The 17,382-nt window shown below is 46.7% G+C and overlaps 2 protein-coding genes across 2 annotated transcripts in view; both read left to right on the forward strand.

The window, feature by feature from the left end:
- Positions 1-17,382, forward strand: part of coq5 (coenzyme Q5, methyltransferase) — a 241,779-nt gene that overhangs the window by 32,424 nt on the left and 191,973 nt on the right. The window lies entirely within an intron of this gene.
- The window catches only part of nf2a (NF2, moesin-ezrin-radixin like (MERLIN) tumor suppressor a), a 46,707-nt gene that overhangs the window by 15,001 nt on the left and 14,324 nt on the right, over positions 1-17,382 (forward strand). Inside the window, exons 6-11 of the mRNA XM_080755290.1 lie at positions 1,648-1,730; positions 10,859-10,934; positions 12,528-12,662; positions 14,952-15,026; positions 15,593-15,706; positions 16,711-16,833. Coding sequence (XP_080611416.1) covers positions 1,648-1,730; positions 10,859-10,934; positions 12,528-12,662; positions 14,952-15,026; positions 15,593-15,706; positions 16,711-16,833 — 606 coding nt within the window. The remainder of the gene's footprint in view (positions 1-1,647; positions 1,731-10,858; positions 10,935-12,527; positions 12,663-14,951; positions 15,027-15,592; positions 15,707-16,710; positions 16,834-17,382) is intronic.

Genomic DNA, 17,382 nt, shown 5'->3' on the forward strand with positions numbered 1-17,382 from the left:
CAACAGTTTCATATTTCTTTTATACCTGTCGTTATTCTGGGATGTTCCCGGGAATGCCTCGGTTGTAGCCACAACAGTTTCATATTTATTTCATACCTGTTGTTATTCTGGGATGTTCCCGGGGATGCCTCGGTTGTAGCCAACCGTTTCATATTTATTTCATACCTGTCGTTATTCCGGGATTGTTCCCGGGAATGCCTCGGTTGTAGCCACAACAGTTTCATATTTATTTCATACCTGTTGTTATTCTGGGGATGCCTCGGTTGTAGCCAACCGTTTCATATTTATTTCATACCTGTTGTTATTCTGGGAATGCCTCGGTTGTAGCCAACCGTTTCATATTTATTTCATACCTGTTGTTATTCTGGGAATGCCTCGGTTGTAGCCAACCGTTTCATATTTATTTCATACCTGTTGTTATTCTGGGATGTTCCCGGGGATGCCTCGGTTGTAGCCAACCGTTTCATATTTATTTCATACCTGTTGTTATTCTGGGATGTTCCCGGGGATGCCTCGGTTGTAGCCAACAGTTTCATATTTATTTCATACCTGTCGTTATTCCGGGATTGTTCCCGGGAATGCCTCGGTTGTAGCCACAACAGTTTCATATTTATTTCATACCTGTTGTTATTCTGGGATGTTCCCGGGAATGCCTCGGTTGTAGCCAACAGTTTCATATTTATTTCATACCTGTCGTTATTCCGGGATTGTTCCCGGGAATGCCTCGGTTGTAGCCACAACAGTTTCATATTTATTTCATACCTGTCGTTATTCCGGGATTGTTCCCGGGAATGCCTCGGTTGTAGCCAACAGTTTCATATTTATTTCATACCTGTTGTTATTCTGGGAATGCCTCGGTTGTAGCCAACCGTTTCATATTTATTTCATACCTGTTGTTATTCTGGGAATGCCTCGGTTGTAGCCACAACCGTTTCATATTTATTTCATACCTGTCGTAATTCCGGGATGGCCCAGGAATGCCTCGGACTGAATGAGACATACAACGACATTCCATTTAGTGCATCCATAACAAACAGCAGTATCAACAGACGGCAGTATCAACAGACAGAGGACAAAAAGGACAAAAGAAAGAAAAAAACACTGATGGGCATAAAACTGTCATAGTCCAGTCAAGTCATCTCAATCCATTAATAAGCAATTATAATTTATAATGCACCGTTAAAAATAGTAAAATACATAGACAGAGTTTGAAGTTCATGTGCAAATTCATCATCAGTAGCAGGGGGGAGGGACCACGGGGGATCCTATATACTATATACTATTGCATTGAGCAGTTTAACCCATTCTGAACGGGAACCCGTTTTGGTTTTAGCATCATGTTATGCTTTAGCTATTGAAAAATAGCAGATCTACAAGCTCGTAGCGCGCCACCGAGTGGCGCGATACGAGCTTGTAGGTCTGCTATTTTTGAAAAGTTTGAAGAACGACTGACATTTTTAGAATCTGATCTCAGGTCAGAATGGGTTCATCAGACCAGTGTGTTGTCCAGTGGAAACCTCGTGTGAATCTGATCTCAGGTCAGAATGGGTTAAGGACTGTATTCATAGTCAGAATATGTGTGTGTGTGTTTTATGTCTGTGTGTGTGTGTGTGTGTGTGTGTGTGTGTGTTGACCTCTTCATTTCAGGTGATTAACTTGTACCAGATGACTGCGGAGATGTGGGAGGAGAGGATCACAGCATGCTACGCCGAACACAGGGGCCGAAGCAGGTAAAACAAATGGAATGAGCATCCATCCATTCACTCCAATCCTGCAGAGCCCTGCACTGGCTGTCAGAGAAGTGGACGAAGAATCGCAAATATGTAGTTTCAGGGGCAACGGAGTGTGGATGAGGGGAATCTGTACACACACAGCACCCCCCCCCCCCCCACCCCCAACAAATGACATTCCGAGGTTCAAGTTGTTTTCATCATCTTTCATCTTGTGTTGACGTTTCAGGCTAGCTGTGCGACTGTGACACTTCTTCTCCGCTATCTGGGTAATCTTATCTGACACGAAAAAAACACGATCTGTGAGTGTTTTTCCCCTCGGCTCCAGACTGTAGTTTTTGACATATTCAATTCAGTTTGGTGTTTGATTTCAGTAGTTGTAGTTTTTATTTAGTTTTAGTATGAGTTTATTTTTTTCAGGAATGCCCTGATTTATAGCAGTGGTTCCCAAAGTGGGGTCCGGGGACCCCCAGGGGTACTTGAGAGAGTTCCAGGGGGTCTCCAGCTAGATGATTGTAACGAAGTGGTCCTCCGTTACTGAGAGTGGGCACATTTAATGTGTTCAGGGAACCAGGCTACCAGGGCACCATGTACTGGACTGGACCACGGTGGAATAGCCACGGGGGTGTTTGAGGGAGGCATTGGGGCTGCTAAGGATAATGTGATGTGGGTTATGTGGGGGTTGCATGTTTGCAGGTGAAATGGTACAGCCCACACTGATTGGTGCAGCTGCCTATAAAAGGCTGCCAGGAAGCTCACCAACTCAGTGTTGAATTCAGTGAGAGGGCAGGGTGGAGCTGCACACCCACCTGCCCTGTTTGTTTGTTGCTGCCTGCGTGCTGCCATTTCCATGCTGTTCATCTCCTTTTTGGGAATAAACCACGGTGTGGCTGCTTTTGTACATCTGACTGTGCTCATTTCCAGCCGCGTTCGGGCAAACACTACAATTGGTGGCAGTGAGTGGGGCCCACAACAGAGCACAGAGTCATGCCACCCAAACCAGCAAAGAAGGATGCCGGCCAGGAGGCACCAGAGAATGACGTGGGCGCGCCAGCTGACCCGGGGGTCGTGGCAGCGGCTAAGCCGGGGACAGATCTGGAGGAGCTCACAGTGATGGTGAAAAGTCTGGTTCGGGCACAGATGACTAGAGACCAGCAGAGGGAGAGGGAAGCCTCTCGACATGAGCAGAGATGGAAGGGTATGCAGCACCAGTTCCAGCAGCTCCAGCTGCAGGTCAATGGACATGAGCAGTACCAGGAGGTCAGTAGTCAGGAGGAGGAGGAAGAACCGGATGGGCGAGCCGATGGGGGGCGTGGTTCCACAGGCCACAGCGCTCCACCTTCCCACAGGGAACCCAAGTTGCTTCCATTATCTCCAGAGGATGACATTGAACATTTTTTGACCACATTTGAACGAATAGCCATCGTATGCCGCTGGCACAGAGAAGAGTGGGCTATTCGCCTTGTTCCATTGCTTACTGGTAAAGCCCGTAGTGCGTATGTCTTAATGGACATTGCTGACTCTGACAACTACACCAAAGTGAAAGAAGCCATTTTATCAAAATATGAAATAACAGCTGATACTTATCGCAGAAGGTTCCGGTCCCTGAACATCGAGCGGGGAGAGACTCCAAGGGAGCTGTACGTACGTTTGAAAGACCTGTTTGGAAAATGGGTCAAACCAGACAAATCGACAAAGGAAGATATTGCAGAGACATTGATCCTTGAACAGTTTCTGAGGATGGTGCAGCCTGACCTGGAGGTTTGGATCCGCGAACACGATCCCAAGACGGCAGAGGAAGCAGCACGCCTCGCTGAGGTCTTTACATCAGCCAGAAGGGGGAGCAGCATTGGCCACGAGAACCACAGCGCTCAGTCCAGTAAGTCCAATGGGGGTGAACAGGGCTCTGGTCTGGGGAGGGGTTCTAGTGGTAGGCATTTTCCTTCAGCTAATTCTAAGAGATCCTCAAAACAAGACATTAGGTGCTATCTATGTAATGGTCTAGGCCACACCCAATATTTTTGCCCAGCAAATGGTGATAATAAACCAGTTATGTTCACTGCAGCCCCTAGAGCGACCAACATAATTACATGTCAGGAGAAAGCCAGTACTGTACCTGTTTTGGTTAATGGTCAGCGGGAGGAAGCCCTACTTGATACAGGGAGTTTTCAGTCAATAATACTGTCCAGTCTTATCCCAAGAGAAAGGTGGAGTGAAGAGAAGGCCACAATTAGCTGCGTTCATGGTGATAAACATGAGTACCCCACAGCACAGGTGTATTTGACAGTAGGAGGCCAGACATTTTCTTTGTTGGTAGCGCTAGCTCCTACTTTGCCATATGCAGTCATTCTAGGTAATGATGTTCCTACTCTACTAGACCTGGTGAACCAGCCAGTACAGACCAGCAAGGTACAGAGCTCAGGTGAAGGGGGCAAACCAGCTACAAAAATAGTACAGCCTTGCAATGTGGTTACCACGAGAGCTCAGACTGCAAGAACAGTTTTCAGAGAGTTGCCATTTGCTGAGGTAGAATGGGAGGCGGGCCCAGTGAAGCCTCTAAAATCAAAGACCCAGAGAAGGAGAGAGAAGGTGCTTGGCACAGTAAAAAATGGTGTAGAACAGCTTTCTATACCAGACTGTCCTTTAGATGTTGAAATTCCACCAGATGTAGGTAGGTTGCAAAGAGAGGACTCTACTTTAAAACCTTGGTTTGAGAAGGTGACTGAGGTAGATGGAGTTAAACAGGGCACGGCAGGCTGTTTGGAAGAGGCTACCTATATAATGAAAGGGGGAATACTCTACCAGAGAAAGGGAAATATTGAGGCCTTAGCACTACCACAGCAGTTTGGACAAAAAGTGATGGAATGGGGCCATTCAATTCCATGGGCAGGGCACATGGCTTCCCACAAAACACTGTGTAGGATTGCTAGTCACTTTGTCTGGCCGGGCATGTATACTCAAATCGCTCACTTCTGTAGCTCCTGTGAGAAATGCCAATTGACTTCAGGGAGGGGGGTGGCACGTGCCCAATTACAACCTCTGCCAATCATTGAGACACCTTTTGAGAGAATAGCTATGGATATTGTGGGGCCATTAGAGAAGAGCTCATCAGGCCACCGCTACATATTGGTTATTTGTGACTATGCAACACGGTACCCTGAAGTTTTCCCCCTTAGGTCAATCAAGGCCAGACAGGTTGCTAATTGCCTTTTACAGCTATTTTCCAGAGTGGGCATAGCCAGGGAGATTTTGACAGATTGTGCAACAAATTTTCTGTCTAAATTACTGCAGCAAGTTTACCAGTTGTTAGGTGTGAAGGGGATTAAGACCACCCCTTACCACCCCCAAACGGACGGGCTTGTGGAAAGGTACAACAAGACACTGAAAAGCATGCTGCGCAAGTTTGTCTCCAACACAGGTGCTGACTGGGACCAATGGCTGCCGTACCTGCTGTTCGCCTACAGAGAGGTGCCACAGGCATCAACCGGGTTTTCCCCATTCGAACTACTCTATGGTCGGCAAGTGAGGGGGCCACTAGACCTACTGAAAGACTATTGGGAAAGGGCTGAACCAGAGGGGGAGAATGTTGTGGCCTATGTGGTCAAAATGAGGGAGAGGCTGGAGCAGATGTCGGCACTGGCACAGGAGAACCTGAAGGTGGCGCAAAACCACCAAAAGACATGGTATGACCAGAAGGCCAGAGAGCGGGTCCTCAGCCCAGGACAGCAGGTACTTCTGTTGCTTCCCACCAGTGACAGTAAGCTGCTTACACAATGGCATGGACCATATAAGGTCACTAGAAGAGTGGGTACAGTCACATATGAAATACATATGCCAGAGCGAATGAAAAAATATCAGAATTTCCATGTAAACTTGTTGAAGGAATTCCAGGTTCGACCAGAGCCAGTGCAGCAGTTGTTTGCACGTGCAGTCCATGATGAGGAGGTGAATGAGAAGTTTTTGCCCACTGGTGCCGCTGAGTCCACCCCAGTGGATTTGTCTTATCTGTCACGTTCTCAACAGGATGACATTAAGCCCCTCCTGGACACAGAGCTGTTCCGGGAGACTCCAGGTTTTACCTCTCTTGTACAGCACAAGATTCGTCTGAAGGGGGAGGCTCCAGCTCGTCAGAGGAGTTACAGGATTCCTGAGCGGCTGATCCCCGAACTGAAGAATGAGATTCAGTCTATGTTGGAGGGAGGCATAATCGAGGTCTCCAGCAGTGAGTGGTGCAGTCCGGTTGTTCTGGTGCCGAAAAAAGATGGTTCATTACGTTTTTGTATTGACTTTAGGTACCTTAACTCTGTATCTGCTTTTGATCCTTATCCAATGCCTCGGATTGATGACATGTTGGAGCGGGTCGGCAAAGCGAGGTACATCACCACTCTGGACCTGAGCAAAGGTTATTGGCAGCTGGCCTTGGCACCAGACGGTAAAGAACTGACAGCATTCAGGACACCGTTTGGTATGTACCAGTTTCGTGTCATGCCATTTGGACTCCATGGAGCACCGGCCACATTTCAGAGACTAATGGATCATGTACTGAGGGATGTGTCTGAATTCTCTGCAGCCTACCTTGATGATTGTATCATTTTCAGCCAGTCCTGGGAAGAGCATGTGTGCCACCTACAGCAAGTCCTGCAATGCATTCGTGCAGCCGGCCTAACCATCAACCCTCGAAAGTGTGCTATTGCACAAAGAGAAGTGCAATACCTGGGGTTTGTAATTGGCTATGGCAAGATCAAACCACAGGTTGGGAAAGTTGAAGCCATCCGGTCCTTCCCAGTTCCAACCACCAAGAAGAAGGTGAGAGGGTTTGTTGGCCTCTTCGGGTGGTACAGGAAATTTATTCCCCATTTTGCAGAGAGATCAGCAGTGCTCACAGACCTCACGAGAGACGCATTCCCCACTAAAGTGAGATGGACTGAGGAGTGTGATAAAGCATTCAAAGACCTCAAGGAAGCAATCTGCACCCATCCAGTCCTTCACACTCCAGACTTTGACAAGCCATTCACCCTGCAGACAGATGCTTCGGGAGTGGGCCTTGGAGCGGTGCTGTTGCAGGAAGCGGATGGAGAGAGGAAGCCAGTGGTATTCCTGAGTCGTAAGCTGGAAGACAGAGAGACCAGGTATTCAACAGTGGAGAAGGAGTGTTTGGCGATGAAGTGGGCCATTGACACCCTCAGATACTATCTGTTAGGACGACACTTCTTTCTAGAGACTGACCATCGTGCACTGCAGTGGCTGAACCGCATGAAGGATGCAAACATACGCATTGCGGGTTGGTATCTCTCCCTACAGCCATATGACTTTACTGTTCACTACCGGTCAGGGAAGTCCAATGTGGTGGCGGACTGCCTCTCACGCATCCATGAAGATTGAGGAGCATCGAGAGGAGGGGGGAAATGTAACGAAGTGGTCCTCCGTTACTGAGAGTGGGCACATTTAATGTGTTCAGGGAACCAGGCTACCAGGGCACCATGTACTGGACTGGACCACGGTGGAATAGCCACGGGGGTGTTTGAGGGAGGCATTGGGGCTGCTAAGGATAATGTGATGTGGGTTATGTGGGGGTTGCATGTTTGCAGGTGAAATGGTACAGCCCACACTGATTGGTGCAGCTGCCTATAAAAGGCTGCCAGGAAGCTCACCAACTCAGTGTTGAATTCAGTGAGAGGGCAGGGTGGAGCTGCACACCCACCTGCCCTGTTTGTTTGTTGCTGCCTGCGTGCTGCCATTTCCATGCTGTTCATCTCCTTTTTGGGAATAAACCACGGTGTGGCTGCTTTTGTACATCTGACTGTGCTCATTTCCAGCCGCGTTCGGGCAAACACTACAATGATGGTTAACACATTTAGTACCGGAACTGCATCAAAATAAAGGCGCTGCTTGCGCCAGAGTAATCGCCAGAGTAGTGATCGCTTCTATTTTGAAAGCCATGACCCGGAAATACTTTCTTAAAAAAGTTGACTGACAAAGTGACCTCACAATCTCCGATCATCTTAATATATTTATATACGCTCCAAAAAGAGTTCATATTTTGCGGGAGAGACGGATGAGGAGCAGAAATGCAGCGCCAGCATATCGATCCATTCATCACCACGGAGAGCGCCCTGGATGAGGAGATACGAGTCATTCTTTCCGCCGCGCTAACATGGGAGTCAATGACAAGCTAATAGTTGCACAGAGCGTTAGCATACGGCAAGCGAAAAGCGAAATGCCAAAAAAAAAAAGGAATAATTCTGAATATTATCATCTCGCCCCGCGTCGTTTGGACGTCGCTAGGACGTCCACAGACGTCGACGGCGACGTTTCAGGACGTATTATGTACAAAATGTGTTAAGAACCAAATGGACCCTTATGGGTCTGTAACTCAGAGAGTGTACAAATGGAACCAAATGGACCCTAACGGGTCTATTTGTTTCCATTTGTACACTCAGAGTTAAATTAGCATTGATTTTACAATATCAATTGGGGGTCCCAGAGATAGAAATGCCATTAACCCATTCTGACCTGAGATCAGATTCATACGAGGTTTCCACTGGACACACACTGGTCTGATCAACCCATTCTGACCTGAGATCAGATTCTAAAAATGTCAGTCGTTCTTCGATTTTTCAAAAATAGCAGACCTACAAGCTTGTAGATCTGCTATTTTTCAATAGCTAAAGCATAACATGATGCTAACACCAAAAGGGGTTCCCGGTCAGAATGGGTTAAATGGGGGTCTGTCAACTAATGCAGGTCAAACTGGGGTCCTTGAAATTAAACGGGTTGAAAATCTCTGCTAGAGCCGTAAAAGTGAGTGAGGTGACCACCGCTCCGGTGGTGAGGTGACCACCGCTCCGGTTTTGAGGTGACCACCGCTCCGGTGGTGAGGTGACCACCGTTGAGCGGTGGTGAGGTGACCACCACTCTGGTGGTGAGGTGACCACCGTTGAGCGGTGGTGAGGTGACCACCACTCTGGTGGTGAGGTGACCACCGCTCCGGTGGTGAGGTGACCACCGTTGAGCGGTGGTGAGGTGACCACCACTCTGGTGGTGAGGTGACCACCGCTCCGGTGGTGAGGTGACCACCGTTGAGCGGTGGTGAGGTGACCACCACTCTGGTGGTGAGGTGACCACCGCTCCGGTGGTGAGGTGACCACCGTTGAGCGGTGGTGAGGTGACCACCACTCTGGTGGTGAGGTGACCACCGTTGAGCGGTGGTGAGGTGACCACCACTCTGGTGGTGAGGTGACCACCACTCTGGTGGTGAGGTGACCACCGTTGAGCGGTGGTGAGGTGACCACCACTCTGGTGGTGAGGTGACCACCGTTGAGCGGTGGTGAGTAAAAACAGAGAAGGGCTGGAGCGGTGGCGGTGGTTTGCTCTTCACCGCGGCTCAGTGACGTCATGTTGTAGTTCGGTGGTCACCTCAGTGACGTCATGTTGTAGTTCGGTGGTCACCTCAGTGACGTCATGTTGTAGTTCGGTGGTCACCTCAGTGACGTCATGTTGTAGTTCGGTGGTCACCTCAGTGACGTCATGTTGTAGTTCGGTGGTCACCTCAGTGACGTCATGTTGTAGTTCGGTGGTCACCTCAGTGACGTCATGTTGTAGTTCGGTGGTCACCCCACCACCGGAAATCCAGACTATGTATGAGCCTTAAAACAACTAGTTGACTAGTTGACTAGTAAACTAGGCAATTAGTCACCTAGTAAAAACTACTAGAAGTTCCCGGTTGCTGCCCGCACAGAGTACAAAACACTGATGCTGGCTCTTTCAAAGCAACCAAAGGTATGGCACCCCCATATCTAATCCAATATAACACCTTCAATATAACAGCACGCCACACAGAATCATATTCAATCTTTATCGTCACATCACATTACACCTAGTAAGGTGGGTGAAAAACTTGGGTTGTGCAGACTCGCACGTCCCAGACGACTCTTCTCCCCCTCTGGCTCCAAAACTATGGAGTGCACTTCCCACTGCAATCAGAAGAACCTTTTTAACTTATTTTAATTATTTGTTTGGTCCAAAATATTGTGTGTGTGTGTGTGTTGTCATGATTTGTCACGACAAGAGTTGGCTTTCGTACGACGCTTAAAAGGTCTTTAAATAAATACTTTTTGAAATGTCTATGAGGGGAAAAATGCATTGAGATTGCTCCCGCTTACAGTTCCAAAGCATGAGATGGTGCAGAGCTTTTCAAACCCCTCGAGGCTCACTGTCCCACCCCTCGCTAACGGGCCTACGTTGTGCAGCGTAATGCTCCTCCGTGTTTTTAACCCATTCTGACCTGAGATCAGATTCATACGAGGTTTCCACTGGACACACACTGGTCTGATTAAACCATTCTGACCTGAGATCAGATTCTTAAAAATGTCAGTCGTTCATTCGATTTTTCAAAAATAGCAGACCTACAAGCTCGTAGCGCGCCACTCGGTGGCGCTCTATGAGCTTGTAGATCTGCTATTTTTCAATAGGTAAAGCATAACATGATGCTAGCACCAAAAGGGGTTCCCGTTCAGAATGGGTTAAACAATTTAATTGGATAGATTTCGAGCCATCAAGTTTTCTGCCATAAAAAAGTATGCTAATGCTGTGCTGGGTTTTTCCTGGAACGACCCTAAAGAGCTCCCAGCAGGCTGCTGTGAGGCTGTGACAGGGAGGGGAGGGGAGGGGAGGGGAGTGGAGGGGGAATGGAGAATGTGTGCATTTTGTTTTCACTGTTGTTGCAGCTTTATGGGTGTATGAGAGGCTGTGGAATTAAATTAGTCTTATCTCTCATAGTGCATGAACCCTTCCTTGTTAGGATAGTTTTGTACGTGCATGACTGTGTGTGTGTGTGTGTGTGTTTGTGTGTGTGTGTGCGTTGTGTGTGTGCGAAAAAGAGAAACTCATAACTAATAAAGCGCCCCTGTGGTGCGCTTATTTTTATTCATGACACCACATGACAGTTGTCACACTCTGTATGAAATATGCTGTGATGACTCTCCTCTCCTCTCCTCTCCTCTCCTCTCCTCTCCTCTCCTCTCCTCTCCTCTCCTCTCCTCCACCACCCTGTTACCCCCACCCCTCTTTGCACTCCCATCACCCATCTCTCTCTCTCTCTCTCTTTTCATTCTGTCTTTCGAACCCAGGGATGAAGCAGAGATGGAGTACTTGAAAATAGCCCAGGACCTGGACATGTATGGTGTCAATTACTTTTTCATCAGGGTAAGAAGCAGAGGGTTTCTCCACTGTTATCTGTGCACACGCTAAGCCCATATATACCATACAGAGGCATGTTCCTTTGGTCACGCTAAGCACACACATACGATAGAGAGGCGTGTTCCTTTTGTCACGCTAAGCACACACATACGATAGAGAGGCGTGTTCCTTTTGTCACCTAATCTAATGGACATGGTAATCCCACTGTGTTCCGCTCAAAAGTTCACCCCGGATGAGTGACTTAACAGAATTCATAACATGATTTGGATCACCAACATTTACAGAGGCACCTTTTCACGTGATTAGGGAATTATCGAACATCGCCCCCTCCCTCTGCCCAGTGAGTCACCACCTTGTGTTTTAGAGAGTTACTCAATGGTTGCTCTCTATTAAATGTCGAGTACGTTTCGGAAGTGGAGTTTGGACTCTTTGGGCACGCCAAGCGTCTCGTGTTCCTCCCCCAAACAGCTGGTCTGCCTCGGCCTAATCCAAACTAATGAAGGCTGTGTGTGGCTGCATGACGCTGGCACCTTCCGTGTCACCTTTGTATGAAGTGCAAATGAGTGTCGTCTCACTCTGTGGGCAGTTCAACCTGGTATCTCTATTTTAAATGAGTGTCGTCTCACTCTGTGGGCAGTTCAACCTGGTATCTCTATTTTAAATGAGTGTCGTCTCACTCTGTGGGCAGTTCAACCTGGTATCTCTATTTTAAATGAGTGTCGTCTCACTCTGTGGGCAGTTCAACCTGGTATCTCTATTTTAAATGAGTGTCGTCTCACTCTGTGGGCAGTTCAACCTGGTATCTCTATTTTAAATGAGTGTCGTCTCACTCTGTGGGCAGTTCAACCTGGTATCTCTATTTTAAATGAGTGTCGTCTCACTCTGTGGGCAGTTCAACCTGGTATCTCTATTTTAAATGAGTGTCGTCGCACTCTGTGGGCAGTTCAACCTGGTATCTCTATTTTGGGCAATTTCAAAAAGAGAAATGGACCTTTCCTAAACTAAACTGCTGTCTAGGTGAACACAGAATGTTTTAGTTGTTTTTATTCTTATTTTTATTTTAAATATTTCTGCTTGTAGCACGTTGAGATTTGTTTCAAATGTAAAGTGTGTCATAAATCCTGGTCTCTAAACTGCCTCCCCCTGGCCAGCCGGGGCGCCTGATGGAGGGGAAAGGAACTGGTTGGAATAACGTGTTCCTTCCACGCGCTACGTCCAACCAGGGAAACTCCCCCCCTGTCAGGTGTAAAGGAGCAACTTGGACACTCAGGCATGAAGGATTTGTTTCAAATGTAAAGTGTGTTATAAATAAAATTTGTTCTTATTAATATTATTATTATTATTATTATTATTATTATTATTACTCTATACTAGGGAATAGAGACGGACAAGTTACTGCATCATCAACTTATTTATTAGCACGATGCGTTTCGCCGTGAGCTTCGGCAGGTGCTATGAAGCTCACGGCGAAACTCGTCGTGCTATAATAATATGTATATAATTATAATATGCCATATTTTTGCTATTCATTGTATGACAAATTACTCCTAGTTGATTGTGTTTTGTTGACCAACGGTTTCTTGGCTGTTGTTCTTTCAGAACAAAAAGGGAACCGACCTCCTCCTGGGCGTGGACGCCCTGGGCCTGCACATCTACGAGCCTGACAACAAGCTGACGCCCAAGTGCTCCTTCCCCTGGAACGAGATCCGGAACATCTCCTACAGCGACAAGGAGGTGAGTTAACATCTCCTACAGCGACAAGGAGGTGAGTTAACATCTCCTACAGCGACAAGGAGGTGAGTTAACATCTCCTACAGCGACAAGGAGGTGAGTTAACATCTCCTACAGCGACAAGGAGGTGAGTTAACATCTCCTACAGCGACAAGGAGGTGAGTTAACATCTCCTACAGCGACAAGGAGGTGAGTTAACATCTCCTACAGCGACAAGGAGGTGAGTTAACATCTCCTACAGCGACAAGGAGGTGAGTTAACATCTCCTACAGCGACAAGGAGGTGAGTTAACATCTCCTACAGCGACAAGGAGGTGAGTTAACATCTCCTACAGCGACAAGGAGGTGAGCCGAGCACGGCGAGCAGAGGATCTGGAGCTCGATAACCGACACCCGATAAACAAGCTTATTGAGTACCCGTTATCAATAAGCTTTAGGCTTATCGAGCCTGTTATCGAGCATATAGCGGCCCATGATGGCATGTTTAGACAATCGAGACAAGAGGCGATCAGGAAATAAATGTAATCATACATGCATACATTTCTAAAAGTGTATTGATACCTGCTAACCAGCGCCTTTAAAGTGACGGTACACTTGGGTCACATTCTCACCTAATACTTCGGTAGACTCGATGCGAATGGGCGGAGAATTTGGGATTCTTGCATATTTAATTTGCTGCGGTTTGCCTTCACACTGTCATCCGCAGCAATTGGAAACGCAGCAGGGGGGACCTTTATCAATGTGTTCCATTCATAAACTATAGCCTACACAGTGAAATATATGGTGATAAAATTGTACTCATAACGTGCATGTGTCGTGCCGTCTGGGACTGGACCCCCCCCTCTCTCTCGCTCTCTCACGCACGCAGCCACACACTGTTCTTTTGGGCATGGAGGCACAGCGCTGAGCGCACTGATATAACAGACAGCAGCACAAAATGTTTACACGTTTATTGAGATGAAAGTTCCTAGTCCCCACACAGTGACAGCACTATTACACTGGACTGCAGTGTTTGTGTTTTCTTAAGCAATTGATTAATGTACTCGTCCTCATTTCGATCAGGGCTTCAGTCTCCTCATTCGACCACGTCTATCCACGGTAACGAGACATCTTTGCGCTGCGTAAAATATGCCTTCTCCGTCTCCAACTGTGTTCAGCTCCTTCATTTCCTTTATTTACTGCGGATTGCATTCACACCTGCACCGAATCGTAATCAAGTGCGATTGGAAGCGAAGCGAAACCCCCGTTTTTGCTCGGAGTATAATGCGGTTCTTTGATACGCATTACGATTCGAATGAGCCTTCACACCTGCCAAAAGAAAGGGCACTTTCTGAAAATGTGCAGCAGGATTAGTTTTAATCGCAGCAAAGCTCTCTGGTATGAATGTGACCATAATTATTAACCAGTTAACAGTTTCTTTAATATTATTTTATTGGTAAAAAGGTCAATTGCCTTCCGTCTAGTTAGAAAGGTTCTGTATTTGAAGGCCCTATTAAACGATACTGGTTCTGTTTATTTATCGTCTCCCGTCTTTCCACAACATAATAGAAGATGCTCGATAGTGGAGCTCGATAAGCCTGATCGATAAGGTGCTCGTTATCGATAAAAAATGAACAAGCTCCATCCCTAATCTGGAGGCTACCGCGAGACACGAAGGATTGTTGGTGCTTTAGTTTGAATCTTTCAGAATGTAAATGAGATCTGTCTTCTTTATGTGTGTGTGTGTGTATATATGTATGGGTTATGGCCAAAATCACTTTAATGGGTCTATTTAAGATCAGTTATTTAGTTATTAAAACGTGCATTATTGCTGATTGAAATGTTTATTTGAATAAAGCAATTAAAAATACAAACGGAAACGTCAGAATAACAGCAGTACAAAATAATTATGGCCAAAATGCATTAGTATAGGCCCGCATTCCTTTCAGTTTCATTTTAGGTTGAGAGAGACACGCACGCACGCACGCACGCACGCACAAACACAATCAAGACCGAAGCATTTGCAGCTGGCTGGTGTTGTTAATTAATAATTACCTGGCTTGCGCTGCAGCAGCTCTTCATTATAGCGCTGAGTTAACACAGCCTACTAAATACTAATGCTACAGCCTGTGGATTTTACTGTGCAAAGCGTGGACAAATAATGGACAGACAATGTGAGTTAATTGGCTTCGAAGAAGAACGAGATGTACATTCATTGGATATTCAATTTGGTTTATTTAAAATGTAATATGTTTAGTGATTGTGAGCAAACCTTTGTCATGACGGTTCATTCTTCTCGTCTCGTCATTTCTAGTTTGCCATCAAACCTCTGGACAAGAAAACCAACGTCTTCAAGTTCAACTCCACGAGGCTGAGGGTCAACAAGCTGGTGAGTGCCGCCCACTTTCACAACAAACAAACATGGGTAAAAAGTCTCCTTCTGCAACGCAATGCCCTGACCCCCTCCCTCAGAACATGCAGATCACTTTCATCTTTTAACCCATTTAGGCCTGACGTCAAATTTAAAAGATCTGTCTTCTAAATCATGACATCTTTCTGAAATACCTCATGTTTCTATATCAGTGGTTCTCAATATTTCATGTCAAGGACCCCAAAAATGATATGTAATTGGCCGACGACTCATATCTGAAAATATCGGTATGTAGTTCCAGGGACATCCCCAGAAGCAAAGATTTGAGATAAAAACGTTCGCTCTGGAATAATATATATTCAAAGATTTGCGCCACATTTTCACGATTTTTCAAAAATAGCAGGAACCCCTTTTGGTGTTTTAAGCATTATGTTATACTTTAGCTATTTAAAAATAGCAGATCTACAAGCTCGTAGCCGAGTTCAGAGTAAAAGCGGCCATGTCTTTCCGGCCCCTTAGAGCTTCTATTTTGAAGGAATCCCATCACTGATTGTGTTAATTGTGTGTGTGTGTGTCCCCTTCAGATCCTCCAGCTCTGCATAGGGAACCATGACCTGTTCATGCGTCGACGGCGCGTCGACTGTCTGGAGGTGCAGCAGATGAAGACCCAGGCCCGCGAGGAGAGGGCCCGGAAACAGGTACCATACTGGGTGGAAAGTAACTTAAAGGAGAATTCCATACTAAAAGGCTTTCTTACCTTTCTTTGTAGTTGTTACGTCCCCATCAAAGATGTCCAGGTGTCATTTTGTGCAAAAGCTCCTTATTGGCTATTTCCCCTACCATAAGCCCTAAAGGAATTGCATTGAATTGAATGGGGCTATGGGGTGTTGTGCTAATTCGCTTATTTCCATCTCCCAAAATTATATATTTTTTTGTATATATCCTCTCTTCATAATGTAAATAATATCCCAAGCGGCACACTTTACTACTTATTTCGATGGAAATAAGCGAATTAGCATAACACCCCATACATCCCATTCAATTCAATGCAATTCATTTAGGGCTTATGGTAGGGGAAATAGCCAATAAGGAGCTTTTGCACAAAATAACACCTGGACCTCTTTGGTGGGGACGTAACAACTACAAAGAAAGGTAAGAAAGCCTTTTAGTATGGAATTCTCCTTTAAGTACTGCACTGAGGCGGAAAGGAGGCGGAAGGAAGGAAGACAGGTTCTCAATCACACGCACAGTGACGTGCAGATTGCGTGCAGTGTGGGAATACACGGGCAAAATAAAAGCAATGCAAGGTTTTAGTCCACCCATATTATGGTAATGAATGTATGTTTTATTTTCTAATTATCAAGTAATCTTTCGCGGGCCGGTCAGAGTCAGCCAGCGGGCCATGCTAATGGGGATTAGCCATGTTCCTCTGGGCCTTCTGTGTCTTTGCTGCTTTCAATCACACTCACACTCTCTGTCTCTCTCTCTGTCTCTCTCTGTCTCTCTCTCTCTCTCTCTCTCTCTCTCTCTCTCTCTCTCTCTCTCTCTGTCTCTGTCTCTGTCTCTCTCTGTCTCTCTCTCTCTCTCTGTCTCTCTCTCTCTCTCTCTCTCTCTCTCTCTCTCTCTGTCTCTGTCTGTCTCTCTCTCTCTCTCTCTGTCTCTGTCTCTCTCTGTCTCTCGCTCTCTCTCTCTCTCTCTCCAGATGGAGAGGCAGCGTCTGGAGCGTGAGAAACGTCTTCGTGAGGACGCTGAGAGGGCGAGAGACGATCTGCAGAGGAGGTTCGTCCTGCTGCAGGACGAGGCCCACATGGCCAACGAGGCCCTGGTGAGACCCCCCCCTCCCCTCTGACCCCTCTAGACCCCCGCGCGTAAAGCTTAACCAGAAACAGGACAGTCATTGCGTCAGCACGGATGTAGCCTCGGAAATCCCAGACGTTATATTTCCAGCACGGAGGTGAGGGGGGGATATCGCTTGGGGATAAAGTTTGCGCGCTTTCCATCTTCTCTGACACAGCGCAGTTCAATCTTCAAATTCAGCCAGTCAATAGTGGGACACCGCGCGCTGAGAGCCACAGCTGCAGCTGCATTTGGTTTTTAATTAAGGGCGCGTTCTGAATGCAATGCAAACTAATAGGCGAGTGCGCTCTGGTGCATAATATGCAACGGGAAAGAATGACTTCTGTCTGTGACAATAATCAATGCTACAGTTTGAGTTCTGTACACACGCGCACACAAAAAATATGATATAGGGAAAACCTTTTTTTTTTCTCGACTCTCGACTTCGCCTAATCTGAATCGACTTGTGTTCATGACATCGATAAATCGATTTTTTTTTAGTGAATGTGCCCTATAACGTACGCCGTGTCTCCGCCTC

This window comes from Protomyctophum bolini, assembly GCF_963924005.1.
Source record: "Protomyctophum bolini genome assembly, chromosome: 22".
Classification (NCBI taxonomy): Eukaryota; Metazoa; Chordata; class Actinopteri; order Myctophiformes; family Myctophidae; genus Protomyctophum; species Protomyctophum bolini.